General features: G+C 37.9%; 1 protein-coding gene and 1 long non-coding RNA gene across 4 annotated transcripts in view; both read left to right on the forward strand.

Moving 5' to 3' along the window:
- LOC131239417 (SWI/SNF complex subunit SWI3A homolog) overlaps nucleotides 1-12,639 on the forward strand; it is a 75,388-nt gene extending 62,749 nt beyond the window's left edge. The window contains exon 3 of the mRNA XM_058237117.1: nucleotides 12,577-12,639. Coding sequence (XP_058093100.1) covers nucleotides 12,577-12,593 — 17 coding nt within the window. The 3' untranslated portion in view covers nucleotides 12,594-12,639. The remainder of the gene's footprint in view (nucleotides 1-12,576) is intronic.
- Nucleotides 12,640-15,947: 3,308 nt separating this feature from the next.
- Nucleotides 15,948-17,436, forward strand: LOC131239420 (uncharacterized). 3 transcript variants are annotated; one of them, XR_009168218.1, is made up of 3 exons: nucleotides 15,948-16,040; nucleotides 16,138-16,402; nucleotides 16,493-16,740. It is a non-coding gene; the product is annotated as an uncharacterized LOC131239420 (long non-coding RNA). The 3 variants fall into 3 exon arrangements; XR_009168219.1 differs by lacking the exon at nucleotides 15,948-16,040 and adding an exon at nucleotides 17,269-17,436 and having other exon boundaries at nucleotides 16,079-16,402; nucleotides 16,493-16,737; XR_009168217.1 differs by lacking the exon at nucleotides 15,948-16,040 and adding an exon at nucleotides 17,072-17,436 and having other exon boundaries at nucleotides 16,081-16,402; nucleotides 16,493-16,737.
- The last annotated feature ends 1,287 nt before the right edge of the window (nucleotides 17,437-18,723 follow it).

Consider the following 18,723-nt stretch of genomic DNA (forward strand, 5'->3'; position numbering starts at 1 on the left):
TGAACTGAAATTGGTCCGCCACGGTCGATTTGTAAATCCGATCGGACTAAAAACTTAGCTTGACCTAGATCCAATGTCACGGAGCTTAAGTCCGACTGCACGTAGAAAAGGGGCCTCCAGAAGTGCTCCGTTGGATTGAAATAGCCATTATTTGGCTATAACATAAGTATGCCATAGTCTTGGGGCCATTGACATCGATTCTAGGCTTATAAATAGCCCTTAAACCCACCTCTCTCTCCCATACGAATTTCTCCAAACCCTAGGAGAGAGAAGAGAGAAATGGAGAGAAAAGAGTGGAGATCGAAGGGAGATCCTTCGAGGTTGCTGTCGTCCTTCTGTTCTGCTACTCCACGCCTCGATTCACCCTCCCACATCGCTACACCATTGATTTTAAATCCATTTTTGGATAAGAAATCCTAACCTTAAACTGATATAGATATCCAAATAGAGCAATAGGCGAAATAGCTAACCTATTTCATGAATCAGGTAGTCGTTGTGCCGTAGACAAAGACTTGGCTTTTAAACTGAGTTCGATACGAGTCTACTGGCGAAAGGTGCGGACTATAAACGTTTAGGTTATGGTTTTCAAGGCTTTTAATGTCAATAATGATTTATGACTGACTTGATTATTATCTCATATGCTTAGATACGATGTTTCTCGTATATTACACATATATGTAAACTATGTTGATTTTAATGCATTCCAAGTGTTTGTTGAAATGTTTGAATGAGTATGGAATTATGATTTGTGTTTGCCATGATTTATGGTTGAGGCTACATGATGGTTGTACGTGTGGCAATTCCTATGGGGAAGGATTTGCTACGATATGCGTTTTAACTAATTTATTTCAAGTATGTAATATGTGTAGTCTAAGTGTTTATTAAAATGCGTGAATGAGAAAATGCTTATTGAAATGTCTTTAATTAGAGTGTTGAGATATGATTCTCAATTCCCTTATCTATAGTTACAATTCCCTTCATATAACCTATCTTACTACTACATGTTTTATGGATGAATGTTTATGTATGTTAATATGTACTCCAGGTACTCGTTTAAATGCTTATATGAGATTTATATTTGAATTTGTTGCTGCATACTGTTTTGACTAGCACATATGAATGCCTATTGTATTTGAAGTGTAATTGGGGCTACGATGTAGTCTAGGTAATCGGTAATGGTTTACGATGGGTGGCTGAATTGATTTAGCCACGATGGATACGTTTGACGAATCCGATTCGTATGTCGTTTGACGGCAGTGGTTAGGCCACGCGGAATGCTTACGCACTCCATGTCGATCAAGTCAACGTGCGCTCATACCAGTCGAGCTCGTCAAGTAACCCGATTGACCCAATGTATGTTCACCATGTATGGACGCCAATGCTTGAATCTAAGATACCAAACTCACCAGTGGAAGACCCCTTTAACTTTGGTACCTCGATTCACTAAAACTCATGAGCCGGGCATGGTGGTATGGGACACCGTGGTCGAGCTGTCGGCCTACGCTGGGGTGACGAGCCTCTCCGTAGTGACCAGTGAGCAACCCAAACTCGTGAGTCGAATACGATGGTATGGGACACTGTATTCGAGCTGTTCGCTTACCCTTGCACAGCTTGGCTGTGGTCCCTAGTCGGGTTGGTGACGAGCCTTCGAAAATAGACTGTCAGTTGCTAGGGTGTGGGTGGTAGTGACCTCGAGTGTACTCTGAGTCTGCGTTAAGGCGACGAGTCTTTCCGTAGCAACAAGAGTACAAACTAGGCATACACTAATCAGGTGATGAGCCCTTTGTAGTGACCTAGAACTGCAACATCGCATGAGATTTGCTAGGACTGACGACCCTAGAATGGATCATTGTTTGAGAATTGATATAAGGGAGGTACCTTAGCTTCCCAATCCTGCTGTATGAAAAGGACTAATAAGAACTTGGTAATCACGCTCATGCACCACATTACGTGTGTGTTTGGCGTAGCAGGTCAAGCACTGAGGAAGTGTTTTATGCGCGATCGTGAGATGAAGTCGCTGAGGGAGCGCAGATGAGGGCATGCATCATTATTTCATATAATTCTTACATTAACAAGAGTACTTAGGACCTGATTGTTGTATTGCGTTATCATTACTGCTTGACTGAATTGATAACATGTTAACCTTTGCTTTATTGTTCCACTAAGTTGATCACTCACTCCCACGTTATGGGACTGTGTTTTAAACACCCGCCAGACCCTGTTTTAGTTTCAGATGATGGTAATGCGTATGAGGCGGAGCTGAACTTTTATGATGATGAGAAGGGTTTCTCCTATTTGCAGCTATCAGGTGGGTCTATGTAGACCATGTTCTGATCGACAAGGTTACAGGGATGCTGATTAGATGCAATTACACTTGTTATTTTACACTTTTGGAACATCATATATATTCGTTTTGTCCATTTTTGGAGTATACATGTATATATTTAACCTGGTAACATGTTCACACTCTAGAGACTTGCGACAGTTTATATATTTTATATATCTATCACAGTCTTCCGCTTGTAAAATTTAACTCTCTAGAGTATGATATGTTGTTTTGGTATAATCTTACTCATGTTTAATGCATTAATATGAACAACATTTAATCATCATTATCAATGTTGCATAAGTGATGCGTTGGAACTCAGGAGCTGAGCTTTTGCTCGACCCCTGATTTTCAGGATGTTACATGTTAAAACCTACAGGCTTAAGAAAAACAAAGATAAGCCGCAGACTAATCTTACGGAAACAGGCAATGAGTCTGATATGATAGTCGTTGTGGTGTCAGAAGTCTTCCTTGTAAATAAGTTGGAATGGGTACTAGACACTGGTGCAACTAAGCACGTGTGTAAGGATCGTAGCATGTTTAATTCCTACCAAGTATCAAAAGATGATGAACAGGTATTCATGGGGAATGCTAGAACGTCTCCAGTTGTAGGGAAAGGAAAAATACTTTTGAAACTCACTTCTGGAAAGACTCTAATGTTGAATGATATCCTTCATGTACCTAATATTAGAAGAAACTTGGTCTCTAGTTCGCTCCTCAATAAGGCTGGTGTCAAGTTAGTATTTGATTCAGATAAGCTTGTAATGACTAAGAATAAAACTTTTGTTGGTAAGGGATACTGTAGCGATAGTTTATTCACTGTAAATATATCCAATGAAGAATTCAATAAATGTGAAACATGTGTAGAATCAAAATTCATTAGAAAATCCTTTAAACGAATACAAAAACCATCTGTTCTATTAGAGTTAATACACAGTGACTTAGGTGATTTTAGAAATTACATGTCTAAAAGTGGAAAAAGATATTACATAACTTTTATAGATGATTACTCTAGGATCACTAGAGTCTATTTATTAACAAATAAAGATGAAGCTTTAGATACTTTTTTCTAAATACAAAATTGAAGTTGAAAATCACTTAAATATAAAAATTAAAAGACTTAGAACAGATAGAGGAGGTGAATATGAATCTTCTCAATTTAGAGAATTATATGAAAAGAATGAAATAGTTCACGAAACTACAGCTCCTTATACATCAGAACAGAATGGAATAGTAGAACGTAAGAATAGAACTCTAAAAGAGATGATGAATGTCATGTTAAACAGTTCAGGCTTACCCTCAAATATGTGGGGAGAAACAATTCTATCTGCTTGTTATATTCTAAATAGGATTCCTTCTAAATCTTCTGAATAAACACCATATGAACTTTGGAAGAATTATATTCCTAATTATAAATATATTAAAGTGTGGGGGTGTCTTGCTAAAGTAGGATTACCTGAAACTAAAAAAAGAAAGTTAAGTCTTAAAACGACCGACTGTGTATTTATAGGGTATGCACAAAATAGTGCAGCCTATAGGTTTCTAGTTTTAAAAACTAAGGATAATATTCTATATCTACAATTATAGAAGCTAGGGATGCAGAATTCTTTGAGAACGTATTCCCTATGAAATCTAAATCTATAGGAATAGAGGAAGTCAATGAATCAGATATTGCGTCTACTAGTAAAAATACTTACGAGAAAGTAGTAGAAGAAATACAACAAAAAAAAGTACTAGGGTTAGAAGAGAAACTAACCTAGGAGATGATTTTTAACCTTCTTAGTAGAATATGATCCTACAACGTATACAGAAGTAATTAACTCTCCAAATGCAACCTTTTGGAAGGAAGCAATAAATGATGAATTAGAATTTATTATATCTAATAACACTTTGAAACTTGTAGACCTACCACCTGGAAATAAACCAATAGGCTGTAAATGAGTGTTTAGAAAGAAACTAAAACCGGATGAGATTATTGATAAGTTTAAGGGTAGGTTGGTAGCGAAAGGGTTTAAACAAAAGGAAGGAATAGATTACTTTGATATATATTCCCTTATAACTAGAATTACTACTATCAGGGTCTTAATAGCGATAGCCTCCATGTATAAACTAGTGGTACATCAGATAGACGTTAAGACGACTTTCCTAAATGGAAACTTAGAAGAAGAAATATATATGGAATAACCTGAGGGTTATAAGATATCAGGTAAAGAAAATAAAGTATGTAAACTAATTAAATCAGTATATGGTTTAAAACAGGTTACTAAACAATGACATGAAAAATTTGATGGTGTTTTAAAATCAAATGGTTATCATATAAATGATATAGATAAATGTGTATATAGTAAAATTTCTGAAAATAATTATGTTATTATATGCATTTATGTTAATGACATGCTTATTTTTGAAACTAATATTAAATTAGTTAATGCAACTAAGAAATTCTTGTCATTTAAGTTTGACATGAAAGACTTAGGAAATGCTACTGTAATCTTGGGTATTGAAGTAACCAGGAAAAATGGTGTTATTATATTATCACAATCTCATTACATTGAGAAGATATTGAGAAAGTTTAACCATTTTGACTGTTTACCTGTCAGTACTCCTTATGATTATAGTGTGACCCTCATGAAAATACAAAAAATAGTGTATCTCAATTGGAGTATTCCAGAATAATTGGTAGCCTCATGTATCTAACAAACTACACTAGACCGGACATAGCTTTTGCAGTAAGAAGGTTAAGTAGATATACACATAACCCTGAAAAGAGCATTGGAATACTTTGTCTAGAATTTTGAGATACCTAAAAGGCAGTATGGCCTATGGTTTACATTATAATGGTTTTCCTGCTGTATTAGGAGGATACAGTGATGCTAACTGGATCGGTGATTCAGATGAGACAAAATCCACTAGTGGATATCTCTTCACTTTGGGTGGAGGAGCAGTCTCTTGGAAGTCTACCAAACAGACATGTATCGCTCGGTCGACTATGGAATCCGAGTTTATTACCTTAGAAAAGGCTGGATCAGAAGCCGAGTGGCTTAGAAATATCTTAGTTGATATACCATTATAGCCAAAGCCTATATCGGTCGTCTCTATTCATTATGACTGTTAAGCAGCTATAGCGAAAGCAAAAAGTAAAATATATAATGAAAAGAGCAGACATATTAGACTTAGACACAACATAGTGAAATACATATTGCGTGATGGAGTCATATCTATTGACTTTGAGAGGTCATAAAAGAATCTAACAGATCCCTTGACCAAAGGACTATCTAAAAGGTTAGTCAATGATACATCGAAGGGAATGAGGCTCAGCCTAATATATGAGTTGCCAGTGTCGGCAACCCAACCTATACAAGTGGAGATCCCATGAGATAGGTTCAATGGGTAAACAACAAGACACGAGGTAGACAATTGCACTAAGTTGTATGAGCCCCTTCTATAGTGTACAGTGCGAGCAACAACGCAAAAGAATGAGTTGTTAGAACTCTTAATGAATCCATAGCCATATATTTGGTGGTGTATACAGTTGCTACATACACTTGATGGAATTCACCTATATAGGTGTGGAGGTGGAGGCCGCTTCTTATGAGAATCTAGGCGAATTCTCTAGAGCACTCATGAAATCTAGGTAATGGTATATGACTGAAACGCGCCGAACTGCAGAATCACTTGTAGAGGAAGAGTTGTGTGAGTGGCATGTACTTGCGATCTACATTAAAAAGATTCAGGTTCAAGACTATGGTGTCATCTGATTCTTGTAGACCTGTCTTGCTTACTCTAATGTCGGTTCAAGTATATGGTGACACCGGCACCATTGCAAAACTATTACGCTTTAATCCGAAAGAGTTTTATTTTAAAACATGTGGGGGATTGTTATATTTTGTTTTAAAATAATATTAAAATTTGAATTTTCAAATTTTCGGTAATTTTTCTCCACATTTGAAAAGTTTTAATACTTTTGTGTTGTGGGTTTTGTCCCATATTGAATTTGACAAAGTAAACTATCTTGTATATAAGATAGTCTTTTTGCCTAGGGCTTGAGCTCCTTTCAGGGGGCATGTAAATTTGGTCCTGTGAGGGGGCTATGCCAATAGCTTTAATCTATGTCATTGACCACACACCGTGTGTGTGCGCGACGCGACGCGACGCAACGAGACAAGCTGGGCTGGGTGTGGGCGCGGGTGCGGGTGCAGGTGCGGTGTGGGTGTACTCGCGTGGGTGTGTGTGTATGGGTACTCGCGGGACTTTATTTATAAGAGTGTACTCGCACTTGCGTCTTTTCGTTTTAAACCAGAGAGATGCATCTCTTCGGTTGGTCGCACCTGTTGGGTTTAAACCCAACAGACATAACCCTTTGTAAAGGGTGCTTATACACCACTTCGAAGTCTATATAAGGACTTTGGTTTAATTTTCAAATATACGAAAATATTATCTCTCTCTCTCTTATAAAACTCTCTGATATGGTTTTAAGAATTTACTATGGTTCGAGCCCATGTACAGTGAATGCACCATTGGGACTGGGTCATAGTCATTGTATCCTAGAGGTCGATTGCTCTGCAAACTTGTTGCACTTGAGACGCTGTCCAAGGAGAGCAAATTCGATTTCAAGCTGAGTAACTCAATCACGCCTTGACTCAATTCAATAAGTTCTTCTTTCTCAAAATTTTATTTTTCTTTTTTGGTTCTCGATTTTAATAGTTTATTTAATTCAACCAAATATTCTAACAAAGCCTGCCATCCTTTAGGTAATTCAACGAACACCTGACGGGGAGTCATTCGTCGACCTACACATATCCATGATCCTCTGCGGTGTTATGGTGTGTGGATTGATTGCAAATGTAATTGAAATACATTTCATATTTGGGTCTTTTGTGTTTGGGCTTGTGATACCGAATGGGCCACTGGGGCCTGCATTAGTTGAGAAGCTGGAGGATTTTGTGTTGGGACTGATGCTGCTGCTCTTCTTCACCATTAACGGACTAAAGATGAATTTGTCATTTGTAGAGAAAGAGGGTTTGGTTCTAATGGGAATAACTCTAGCGGCTTGCATTGGCGAGGTCAGCAGCACTATGATAGGTCAACAACACTTAAAACTCGATTCGAGTCGAGTCCGAGCTGAGTCGAGCTAGGTCCAGCTCGGACTCGACTCGAAATATTCTGAGCTCCCAAAAAAAAGGCTTGACTCGGTTCAAACGGAGTTTCGATCCGAGTCGAGTCGAGCTTTTTCGAGCCGAGCGAGTTACCGAGCTAACTCTGCTCATGTACAGCTCTAGCTATGAGATGAGGCGCGGATTGGATACTGACAAGGTCACTATCCAAATCGCTACTAAAGTGACGTCACCAAGCTCTGTGGAGCCCACTATGATGCATGTGTTGTATCCATACCGTCCAACCATTTTTAGAGATCATTTTATGGAACTACAAAGAGAATGAGATAGATCTAAAGTTCAAAAAAAGGCTCGACTCAAAATATTCCGAGCTCCCAAAAAAAGGCTCGACTCAATTCGAATAGAGTTTCGATCCAAGTCGAGTCGAAAATTTTCGAGCTGAGTTGAGTGAGTTACGGAGCTAACTCTGCTCGTGTACAGCTCTAGCTATGAGATGAGGGCACGGATTGGATACTGTCCAGGTCAATAGCCAAATCACCACTAAAGTGACACATCACCAAGTTCTGTGGAGCCCACTATGATGCGTGTGTTGTTTCCATACTGTCCAACCATTTTTAGAGATCGTTTTATGGAATTATAAAGAGAATGAGATAGATCTAAAGTTCAAGTGGACCCCACCATAGAAAATAGTGGGGATAGTGACATCCACCGTTCAAAACCTCTCAAGGGTTACAGTAGTTTCCGATGAAGCTGATATTTTTGTTTTCACTTCATCTATCTCTATGTTAATTTATGCATAGGATGAATCTCAAAATTACATCACCGTGGGCCTTATAAATGTTTCAACCGTAGGTGTTACGGCTCCCACGGTTTTGAATTAAGTTGAATTTTATCAATATGTATACTAAAATGATCTGAAAAAACGGATGGACGGATTGGATTTCTCACAAACCTCACGGTTAGCCACCCCACTTAAGCATCCCAGCGGAGGAACTTCCTTAATCCGCGTCCGTTGAGGTCGGTGCCGCATCGTATCCTTATAAAAAAAAGGGATTACAGTCTCCACAACTTATATTTTCACGTATCTCTTGTAAGTAGGTTATACCACAATGCTTCCCCTATTACTTCGTGATAAATTTCGTAATCCCTTCGTCAGCTATATCAGAAACCCTTACCTTCTTCCTCGTCACCCCCCGGCGCAACCTAGCCGTAGCACCAATACCCCCACTCGAACCACTACCTTATCCGAAAACGACGCATTAATCCTCTCAGTAATCTTATTAATCTTATTCTGTTCAGGAATTGGATTATTGATTTGGTTTATTTTTTTCATGAGCCCGTCGATCAATGAAATGTCTTCATACACCATCACCTCAACCACCGTCGATCCCTTCAACATCTCCTCGTCGCAATTGACCGCCGCCTGGAATATCTCGATTTACATTGAGAACTATGAGACGGACGAAGATATGTACTTTGACCGTGTCCAGTCATCCATATACTATGGGTCCTACCTCCTATCACAGGTCTCCATCCCTTCCTTCTCTGTGAAATCACAGTGTCATAAGACTCTCCAAGACCGCCTCATGGCCCACTCGAAGAGCTTGGATGTCGATGTAGCCGAGTCCATGATCAGGGAAAGGCTATTACGTGGGGCCGTCGATTTCCAAGTTGAATTGCTTGCTCGGACAAAGTATATCGTGTTTCTTTCGGGCTGGATGAAGTTCAAGATTTCTTGTGATAATGTGACAGTTGGATTCCCGGCTACGCATGATTTGGGGCCGGGCGTTATGTTGGGCCCACCTCGGAAGTGCAGTGTCTTAGTGGATGGAAAGATCAAGAAATGGGAGTGAATGTACATCTCTCCTCCTTTCTTTTCTTTTTCTTTGTTTTATTTTTCTCATATATGTCGTCTAGATGCCTGTAAAATCCTTAAGTTGTAGAGTTTTTACGGTTAGTAGAACACAATAGTTGATATATCATATACACTCATGATATGTAGGGCCCACCGTAATGTGTATGATACACCCAATCTCTCCATCATGTGCTTTCTCTTATGGTCCTAAAAAAACAGCTCATTGATCATCAAATGGTCTAACACATTGTTTCCTTAAGGGCCTGTTTGGATGCCTGTAAGTTCTTTTAAGTTGTAAGTGACTTACCTGTAAGTGACTTACAGGTAACCTGTTTGGATGTAAGTTGTAAGTCACTTACAGGTAAGTTACCTTTTCTGTTTGGATAACCTGTAAGTTACTTACAGGTAGAAACCTGTATATTCACATCGAGCATAGTTTAGATTGGAGAATCATTCTAAAATGTTATAATCATATAAAAAAACATGGGATCAAATATGTTATTTTGTTAAGCCCATCAAGATGAATATTTGAGATAATTATTAAGCTAAACCAATCATCAAGTGGGTTATAAAAGTGGGCCCACGAATTCAAAAAATCTATAATATGGAGTAATAACTCAATTTAAGCATTGAGAATAAACTTAAAAACATTAATAGAAAATCTAATAATTAAATTACTTGCATTCCAACTGTGCAATCTGATGTAATTTCCAAGGGCCAGCGCATCATCAATCCCACTCTATCATCAAAGTTTTTCTCATTCTCTAATGAGGAGTTTGATGCTCAGGATCTAAGAGATTCACCAACACTGATGTAGATCGTTACCACAAGCCACAGTCCCTGACGGTTTCATGGGATGCTGCATCACATGGTCTGTTCGGATTAGAGGCCCATGACATGTGTGAAAAAATACGCAGGTGCGTATAAGTGACTGTTTGGATGCCAGCATGCCTTATAGAGTAACGTCAAACCACTCCCGTTTTCAAAGGAGAAAAAAAGGGTAGATGAAACCCTACCGTTTTAGGAGGAGGAGAGACGGAAGGCAGTAACTGCAGCGAGAGATTACAGAGACGGAGAGAGATTTGGTGGGTTGGTGCGTTTCTCCCTCTTCCCCTCTTTTTAAAAATCTGACCGTTGAGCCTGTAAGTGACTTGTAGGGAAGTGACTTCCCACCCCCATCCCCCTGCAGTTTTTTGGTAGATTTGCCTATAAGTGACTTACAGGTTGTAAGTTACTTACAGGTGATTTTTCTCCCCCAAACACTACCTGTAAGTGACTTCCCTGTAAGTTACTTCCCACTTACCCAACTTACAGGCATCCAAACAGGCCCTAACACATTCTAGTTTTGAAGGTTACTATAGCTGTTATATATCTTTGCTACAATTTGTTTATTTTTTAAAAAAAATTTATTTAATATATCTTTTTTTATTTGTTTTGTTTTGTTTTAATGAATGGAAGAATATTGTCAAAACAATAGTATCCCAAATAGCTCTATAGTTCAAATAACAAAATAAGAAAATAGCAGCCAAAACAACCAATGCATTCAAACTCTTGACATTAAACCTCCTTTAATAGATCCAATGCCTTCCCCCACTCTGAAAACTACTACTATTTCTTTCTTTCTTTCTTCTTCTTCTTTTTTTTTTCCCCTGAAAAGTAGTAGAAAATAGTATTATGTGCCATTGCTTTTTGATTTTATTTAGTTATAAAAATTCTCTTTAAATACTGCTAATATCTTAATTTAATTATTAAATATCGAGTAGCTTAAGGACTCAATTGAGTCTTTGCGCCAACTCGACCTGAATGGACATCGAGTTGAGTCGAGTTTTTGGGTTTTGAACTATGTGGCCAACTCTTTATGCACAACTCCTTGTAGCAATGTTTTTTGTTCTTTTTTCTAGATTTTAGGATAGGATATTGTGTTAGGCTTCCTACCTATTGATTTCAAATGATATTTTGTTGCTGTTATTTTTTATTTTTTTAAATATAAAATGACTGTTATGTGATTGATTGATTAATCTTTTCATTTTCTGGTCAGGAGGAGGAAGCCACTAGTCTTTAAAGGTTAAAGGTTGCTGTGAATCCAGCACTAGTAGTCGATCGAGATCCTCTATTCATTTCTTTCTTTCTTTCTTTCTTTTTTTTATTTTTTTATTTTTTAATAAATAAATAAATTTAGAAAAACCTGACAGACTATACCAATTTTTTATTTTTTTAAAATAATTTTAAGTTCACCTTTTTTATTTATTTTTATATTGTTGGAATTATGGGCTACACATAGCAATAGCATATGTCCATCAGGCAATGCAATGATTGGATTAGATCGTTTGCATGATCATTAGAGTGGGATCAACGCTATTGTTGAGTGCACACGGTTATCATGTGTGTGAAGTGAGTTGTGTTGGTTGAAGTCTTCTCTCCCAATGATTTAGGAGTCATGGGATTGGGATAACCCTATGATGGGTGGGATTTTCGGAACCCCAATCTACACACCATTATGCACCCATTCATCTTCCCATTAGAGAATGTAAGAAGGCATAGGTGTGGCAGAGTCAGAAGGCCGAAAGACACCACATCATCCAACAATCCATACAGATGGAAAGTATGCATTCAAAATTGTTAAACGCACTAGATTTGATGCTTGTAGTAGATCGTGGAATCTGTTGTGATTCTAACATATGTTTTTGCTTAAAAGATCAGGACATTGCAATAAAATCAATAGCTTGAAATAATATTTTAATTTATTTCAGCTGTATGTGAAATTAATTTTGTTTTATCCCATTTTCCATTTGGTTGTGAGCCACGAATGGGAATTTCAAGCCCCATCCATGCAATTTGGGCTGAAGCAAGGAACCTTGGGCTTGCACATTACATTATACTGGATTCGAGGAAATGCTGAATGTGCTAAGTTTTGAGCTTGACAAGTGGGCCCAAGCTTCCATGATTTGGACTGGTTTGTTCAGTCTCATTCTGGAAAGAGTAGTATAAAAAAATCTCTCTAGGATAATCTTAATGTTCTAATTAGTGGCATAAAAATATGTAATGGTCAACATTCAACTGAAGAAGTGTCTAAGGTTTGAGGGTAGCAACTTTAAAATCTATGTGAGTTTGGGGTCCTGTCACCGTTCGATCCATCAAACTTGCATAGTTGGGCATGAACCTTATGATTCCTTTTGGAAAAATCGGCAAATCCTCAAGTGGGCTGAGCTAAAAGAATCCATATTTGCATATTGGATTGATGTTCTACAACGGGCTTTTTGTGCTAGCATTCTAAGATATAGGGATCATGGTTTTGTGAAGTTGTTGGTGGGTAGCTTGTTGTAATTGAGTTTCTGTATCATGGATTTGTTCTATTGACATGGGAAGAAAAAGACTAAAGAGAGCATGTCATGAAAAATGAATTTTCTTTCCAACACTTGTATACAGGTGTTTGTAAAATCTTAAAAGAGAGATGGTTGGATAGGCTTGATTTTCTTGGGTGGCTCATAGTTGTCCATTGTTTTCCACAATGTACAGGGGGGGTGGTAGCAGGCATGCAACCCATTCAACTATGACGTGGGCCACCATGCTTCAATAGAGGTGTTTGGGTGCTTGTGCATTGTTTTCTATGGTGTGGGCCATGTGATGGTTGGATAGGTTTGATTTTCTTAGGTAGCTCACAATTAGCCATTGTTTTCTATGGTGTGGCCCATTGCTCGGTCTAACAAGGTGGATCCAACCATCATGTTGGCAAACCACGCTATAGTGAAGGCTTTTTGGGTGGCTGTACATTGATTTCTATGATTTGGTCCAACTGGTGGTTGGATATGCCTTATTTTTTTAGGCATCTTATCATCACAATGAAGGCTTTTTACAGTTTTTTTTTTATACTTGTTTTTTTACTAGTATTATTATATTTCTTCCTATTATTTTAATTAAAAGATAGGAGTATCGTGTGGCTTACAACCAGTGTTCGAATTATCTCCAATGTTATCTTTATCTCCAGCTGAGCGATACTGATAACACTGGTAACAATACCGATAACGCTGGTAGTATCATAAATTCTAGGTATTAGCAATGTATCGCTAAGTATAGCCAACATATCAATATCGCTAATGTAATCGTCAATATTTTCAACTATGTAAATTCTAGGTGTTGCTTGTATTGCCAATGCATCAATATCGCCAATGTATCGTCAATATTTTCAACTATGTAAATTCTAGGTAATGCTTCATAAGTGTATTGATGATATTTCAATAACATGGCCAACTTATTGATATCATCAGAATATCGTTTATTAGAAAAAAATTATTTCAATTTTTTTTTTCATGGGCACATGGTTGTTTGTAGTGTTCAATTTGCCATTGATAGTATTAATAACATCTTGATATTATCAATATCTCAACACGCGTGATATTGAGACCACAATCTTTCGTTTCCTTTCCAATTGTTGATGATTTTTGGGTGAAATATCATGTGTTGTTGATATTTTGCAATATCAATGGATGTTTGAATGGTTTAATAGGCTGGATGGGATGGTTGGACTGATTTCTTACAACAACACATGTTTTTGAGGCCCAATTTAATGGAAACTTGGTATGTATGCATTCTTTTTGTATTTATTTTTATTATTATTATTTCTAAATATGCAAATATGTACATTTTAACATCTCCTGAAGTTTCGCTGAAAATTTCACTGCTTTTCCTAAGTTTCCCCGCATTTCCGGTTATCAGCGATATCGATATTGTTTCATATCCTTGACAAGCGAAACTTGTAGCAATACCGATACTTCGAACACTGCTTACACCACACATGATGTTGCTTAGGCTATATGCTATAGAGGACTGAACACTATACTTCATAATTTTGATTTTACCCAGCCCTGGCCTGGTCCATTGCTAGCCCTTATGAGTAGGCCAAGGTTAGCATGTGTTGCTCCTCTGTTTGTATTGAGAATTCTATTCCCTTTTCTTAGCCTTGTTAACATTTTGTTGTCTTCTCAAAAGACAAGAAAAAAAGAGGGTGAAATTAAGGGTAGCAAGAGTGACGGAAGTGCATTGGAAGGTCTAGACACATTGGCTACACACTTAATGGGTGGACTGGTGTGAATTTGAAGCAGGGCTTGTTCATGGTGGTCCGCACTTGGTGAACAGCCCCAGTATGTTATCTGTTTCACACTAGCATTTACATTTGTGCTGCGAATTCACACTTTCATCCTCACACAAAGATCAACATTCTCCTAGTCAGCTTCACACATGATGCAGTGATTAATCATATGCCAGTCTCTGTGTTCCAGGTGATCTACTGTGAGCACCTTATTACAAAAGACTAACCAGCAGAAAGGGTATCACTCTCATTGGAGCAGAACTGTCTCATACTAACCTGATCCATTGCTCATCACTAGTCCCTTGATTACTCATCACTTTCTTGTATGAACTAACTGAAAATTGACCAGCCTGCTCGGGAGTCCAAGCTATGCTGTCAGTGCCTGATTATGGCATGTAGTTCGAGGCACTTCAGTATCAGAAAAGCTGATTTATCTTGCCATCTTTGAGGTGGCGCCTGAAGATTGGAGTCCATGCTAATATTTGGCTGCAACACTAGAAGAAATTTTCCACAGTGCCATCTTGGTCAGACATGATCCGGAACAAATGAGGTAACTCTTATTGAGGTAACCTTGTGGGAGTTGATTAGAGTAATCAATATTGCCTGCTAGTAGCCAGTTAATAAGGAAAGGGCAACTCTCTTGCCATTGAGAGAGAAGAACCCATTCAAACCTGGCAACTGTGGTTAGGAGTCCAAGTAGTTCAAGTAAATACATTTTTCATGAATAAGAAACTATCCATCTTGTTGATGTGCATTTTGCTTATAGGATGTGTTTTTTGCAACTTTGGTTGGTAGATATTGAAAAGCGTATCAATCTTGAAAGAGGACTTTGGGTTTTAGAAGCTTCTACTTTCTTTTGCTCGAGAATCTGAACTCTTAAAATGTTTCTTTGAAGATTTCTAGGTGACATAGGACTTTGGGTTTTACAAGCATCTACTTTCTTTGGTTTTAGAAGTGCTAAATGGCGTTTTGATGTCATTCGATGTAACTCAAATGGTGCTGTGAGCTTGATGCGGTTTGGAAACTAGGCCCACCATATGGGACTGATTTTTATTTTTATTTTTATTTTCTGGAAAATGGCACCTGCTGTGGTGAATGACATTCAACCCATGCCTAGACATAAACACAATGCTCTACTTCAACTCTATTGTGGTAATAACTTGCATCTCTCACAACCAAATCCTCATGCCAGATGCACACCTGATATTGTTTTTAAGTTTATTCTGAATACTTGCTTTCTTTGAAACAAACTGCAGCTTATAGTAGCTATTCATGTATGGTTGTTGAATGGATGTCTCGTAGATGATATTTTCTTCTTCTGTTTCCAAAATTGCAGCACCATATATTAGTTGAAAGATATACAAACAAGGGAAATTGTTGCTGCGAAAGAGATACTAATAAGGTTTTTTTTTTAAAAATTTTTTTTATCAAAGGAGGTATGGTGTTTTTCTTCTATTGTTTACTGTAGTCTATAATCTATTAATCGTACCTTATGACCGGGAAAGTCATTTTAGTGCTATATTCATGCTTATGAATATGGTGGCCCTTTTTTGTTTTGTGTTTTGCAGGAAGTAAACGATGTAATAGATGAAATTACAAGTTTAAGAAGACTTGATCATAAAAACGTGATTCCTTTGGAGGAGATTGCAACTTCTTCAGGTTCCATTTGAATTTTCACGTTTTCCTTTTCTTCTTTGCTTAACTAGTGGCTCTGATCCTAAATACATGTTATCGAGACTAACAAATTGTTCTTCAGATTTTCATAGAGAAATTGACAAGGACGATCAAGGAAATCCAGGTGTGTTTCTCAACATGGCATCCAATTTTGACCTATGAGATTGTGATGGGATTCAAGGGTGTTTTCATTATTTTAATGGCCTAAAAAAAGTCCATTTCCTTCATTAAACTGACCCTTGGAAATTAGGTATTTGCCAATTTTCCTTGTCAGTGCTATATGAAACAACTATTGGATGGGCTCTGTTATTGCCATGCTAATCAAGTGCTTCATTGTGACATCAAAGGTTTGTCATCAAATACTTAGTTGGATCTTTTTCTTGGTCAGGATTTTATTTTTTGCAGCTTCAATCTCTATTCTACGTGTATTTGTGCAGCACATAACATTCTCATCAATAATGAGGGATGTTTAAAGCTTGCAGATTTTAGCCTTTCACGCTAGTGCCCCAGTGATGACATCAATGAAGTTAAAATTGAGGTTACTTCTTTGTGGCACAGGTATTGCTATGCCTTTGGACTTACCGGACACCCCTAGATCCGTCAAAGGTATCACTTTTCTAATAGTGTCGACACCCCTACTTTGGAGTTACTGGACAAAATGCTAACTCTAGATCCGTCAAAGGTATCACCTTTCCAACTATTGAACTTATTTTGATTTTTTTTTTTTTTTCTTTTGTCAGATTGATCTAAATGTATATCTCTTGTGGTAGTGACTAGTGGGAATTTGGACTTCATGCGCCCAATGCTTGTCATAATTATGAGCTAGCTTCCTGTTCTAACGATAGTTCTTTGAAACTTGTGATTTCAGTGGGCTTCATGAATCTCTTCAATTTATACATTTGCTAGCTTCTTTTTGCACTTGGCCTCCATGAATCTTTGATCCTTTTATTGTACATTTGCTATCTTTCATTGTACATTATGATTGACCAGCACCTTTCTGTCCACTTTCGCAACAGAACTCACTTAACCATCTTATATCAAGAGGCGCAGTGTCATTTTCGGGGTGGATTACAGGAAAACTGGTAGTCAGTAGCAGATAGCATGTCATATTTTTTTTATGCCATTTGATTCAGGTCAAATGATGTCTACAAGCACACGGAAAGCTGTGGAGTATAGAGGAAAATGACTTTTAAATTTTCCTTACTGAATTCAGGTCTTCCAATCCAGAACATTTTCAGGAAATGGTCCATTGAAGTTCGGTACTGATGGACAAATGGTATGGGACTGCTGAACCATGGGTCACTTGTACAAAATTGAAAACCGAGTATATTATACATATTGTGTATCTCCTATAATTCCATTTTAATAAATAGGTCCAATGAAATTTCTATGCACGTCTTTCTTCATTGCCTATTTCCATTTTTTTTCTTGTGTAGATCTACTTTTGTGTAATTGAATCAAATTATGGTTGGCTGGTTCAATTTTCAGGTGCTGCTCTGGCCTTGCACATGTTTAAATCTACTCCCTTCTTGTTGTTTTAACTTTTAAGTAGAATAACCAATGATGAAAGTCCCACCAGATCAATGGCTTGTATTATCGAAAGGTGGGCGGCATCTCTACCATTGTTGATCAAGCATTATACAGAGCCACACCCTGATCCATAGCTCAAGTGGTAGACTGAGTGAAAGATACCTCATTTCAACACTGAGGTCATGGTATCGATCCCTAGTGGGGGTGGCTAACAGTGAAGTGTGAACTGACAGTGGGGTGTACTAACTAGCTAACAAAAAAAAGCATTATATAGAGCCTTTGCATGTATTGGCAACCAATTTGGTAACGTTGTTTTGCAATTTCCCATTCTAATATTTGAGTCAATATTGCCTTTAATTTATTTTTTTAATCACATGGTTCAGTTGTGAGCCATGACCAAGAAAGCTGGTTTCTGAGCCTGGGTAGAAGTTGAAGTTTGTTGTCCGGTGTGCCTTCTAATCTTCCATTCAAAGCTAACCCCAAGATGATGTGTTGGTGGTGATCATCACACGGTTCAGTTGAACTTCTGTATGCTTTTTAATTTTTTTAATTTCTTTGAATGCTAGGACAGCCAAAAAGACACCTTCTGACAACCGGTTGGAGTTTGTTTGTGGGTGCAAAACGGCTTAGAGCTGGTGATTCTGTTATATTTATTTGCTAATCATTTGACTACTGAAGGTACATCAATTCAGGAGAACCACTGAAGGTACATCAATTTTCAAATATGCCATTGTCACCCAGGTGAGTTGCAGGAGAATGCTACAGCTACTCAATGATTCTCACGTGCACTAGAACTCGCTGACTCAGGTTGAAACTCAACTGAGCTGACCCAACAAGATTTTGGGCCAAGTCTCTAGAGAACTTGCTTGTGAGTGCGACTTGGTGCTGAATCAACGAAGCTCATCAAGTCAGCGAGCTGACTCAGTTGACCCAATGAGATTTTGAGCCGAGTCAGTAGTGAACTTTCTTGTGAGAGTGACTTGGTGCTGCATTGACAAGACTAATTGGGTCAGTGAGCTGACTCAGTCGACTCAATGCGACTTATGGTAACTCAAGCCAAGTTGCTCATGACCTTACTGAGGAAGCAAACATCTGTAACAAGCACTCCGTTGCATTGCATTTTTTTAGTAGTGCGTTT

This window comes from Magnolia sinica, chromosome 3, assembly GCF_029962835.1.
Source record: "Magnolia sinica isolate HGM2019 chromosome 3, MsV1, whole genome shotgun sequence".
Classification (NCBI taxonomy): domain Eukaryota; kingdom Viridiplantae; phylum Streptophyta; class Magnoliopsida; order Magnoliales; family Magnoliaceae; genus Magnolia; species Magnolia sinica.